Source organism: Echinops telfairi, unplaced genomic scaffold, assembly GCF_000313985.2.
Source record: "Echinops telfairi isolate 266 unplaced genomic scaffold, ASM31398v2 ScPeMD7_7420;HRSCAF=8458, whole genome shotgun sequence".
Classification (NCBI taxonomy): Eukaryota; Metazoa; Chordata; class Mammalia; order Afrosoricida; family Tenrecidae; genus Echinops; species Echinops telfairi.
In genome coordinates, this window is record NW_022111320.1 from 24,651,474 (window position 1) to 24,652,871 (window position 1,398).

A 1,398-nucleotide genomic window follows, 5' to 3' on the forward strand; every position below is an offset into this window, starting at 1 on the left:
TGTAAAGCCTGCGTCAGTCAGATGGGAACATCGGGCAGCCTCCAGGATCCTAAGTAGGGGGATGCGGGCAAGAAAAAGGACCGGCTGGTTAATGGTGGAGACACAAACTTCATGCTGCACCACACTAGAGACCCAGCACCACTCGGACAGGATGCTGCTCCCACCCGGCACCCCCCGAAACTGCAAATTTTTAAAATCTTCATCCTGATTATTTTATCTCGTTGTTGAGAGACTATACATAGCAGAAATACACCAAGGCAACAATTTCTACAGGTGAATTTCAATGACGTTGACCCATTTGGGACAATGTTTACATTGTGACTGTTACAAGGGATCAGGTGCTGACACAGGATCCCTTCTTGTAACTGTCACAAACTCAAACACTGTCCCCGATGGGCAGAATAGCGCCTAGCGAGGACTGTGAGCTTCCCCAGGCCAATCCAGAGTGTGGACAACAAATCTAGAATTCGCCCCACAACATCAGCATATGAGTTTTGTTTTTAAATATTTCCCTAGCCAGCAAAAAACAGGAGTTACCGTGATGCTCACGTGCCCATACTTAACGGGGATGGATGAATACATGACATGTCTAGTCAGACACTCCATCATATTAACCATTTGGACCTCCTTTTAGACCCTCACTCACTCACATTCCTCAAGGAGAGAGATGATAATGAGCTCGACTCTTCTCTAACAGGACAGTACCACCACTGGGGGAACAAACCTGAAACAGACACTTAGTCCCAGACAAGGGTGGTCAGTGAAGGGGCGGGGAACCTAAAAGGCCATCCTGCCACAAAAGCAGTGAAAGCAAACAGGCAGAAATGGTCAAAATCAACCTTCTTGGGGTTCTAGAATCTAATCAGAAGTTTACAACACCTACGGGAACAACTAATAAAAAATACACAATAATTCTGGGTTTTGGTCAGAGACTCGTGTTCTCACTTGATCCCGCACCATCCCCACGCTCCGCCCTGTGGAAACCTTGACGACAAGGGTGCACTCTTCCTATAGGTTCCTAGCACCAGAGGGAGCAATGAGGACTCTATTGCCAAAAAACTTAGGTTTGACCTCTCTGGGCACTCCCTAAAGGACAAGCTCTGGTTTGGCCTTTTCCTTGCCTTGCTACTCAGAGGTGTTGTTAAAAACCAGTGAAGGCCATGGTACGAGCCATTACCACTTGGTGGGGAGGGAACCCAACAGGGATAAATAGACAACCCAACATTTGTAAAGAAAGGCTACGACAGGAGACGGTTGAGGAAGGAGGACTTTGAAAAGCCCCTGCAGGTTCATGGGGATTTAGAAGACCACACACGTACCCAGGGCTCTGCTCACACTCAAAAAGTAACTGCGAAAAATCTTACCATAGTGAATGATGGGGGGAGTGCGGAGTGGAGA

At 47.6% G+C, this 1,398-nt stretch overlaps 1 protein-coding gene across 1 annotated transcript in view; it reads right to left on the reverse strand.

The window, feature by feature from the left end:
• Positions 1–1,398, reverse strand: part of FBXL2 (F-box and leucine rich repeat protein 2) — a 34,251-nt gene that overhangs the window by 15,248 nt on the left and 17,605 nt on the right. The window contains exon 7 of the mRNA XM_030887593.2: positions 1–49. This exon is cut by the window's left edge and continues 1 nt beyond it. Within this exon, the coding sequence (XP_030743453.1) occupies positions 1–49 (49 nt within the window). The remainder of the gene's footprint in view (positions 50–1,398) is intronic.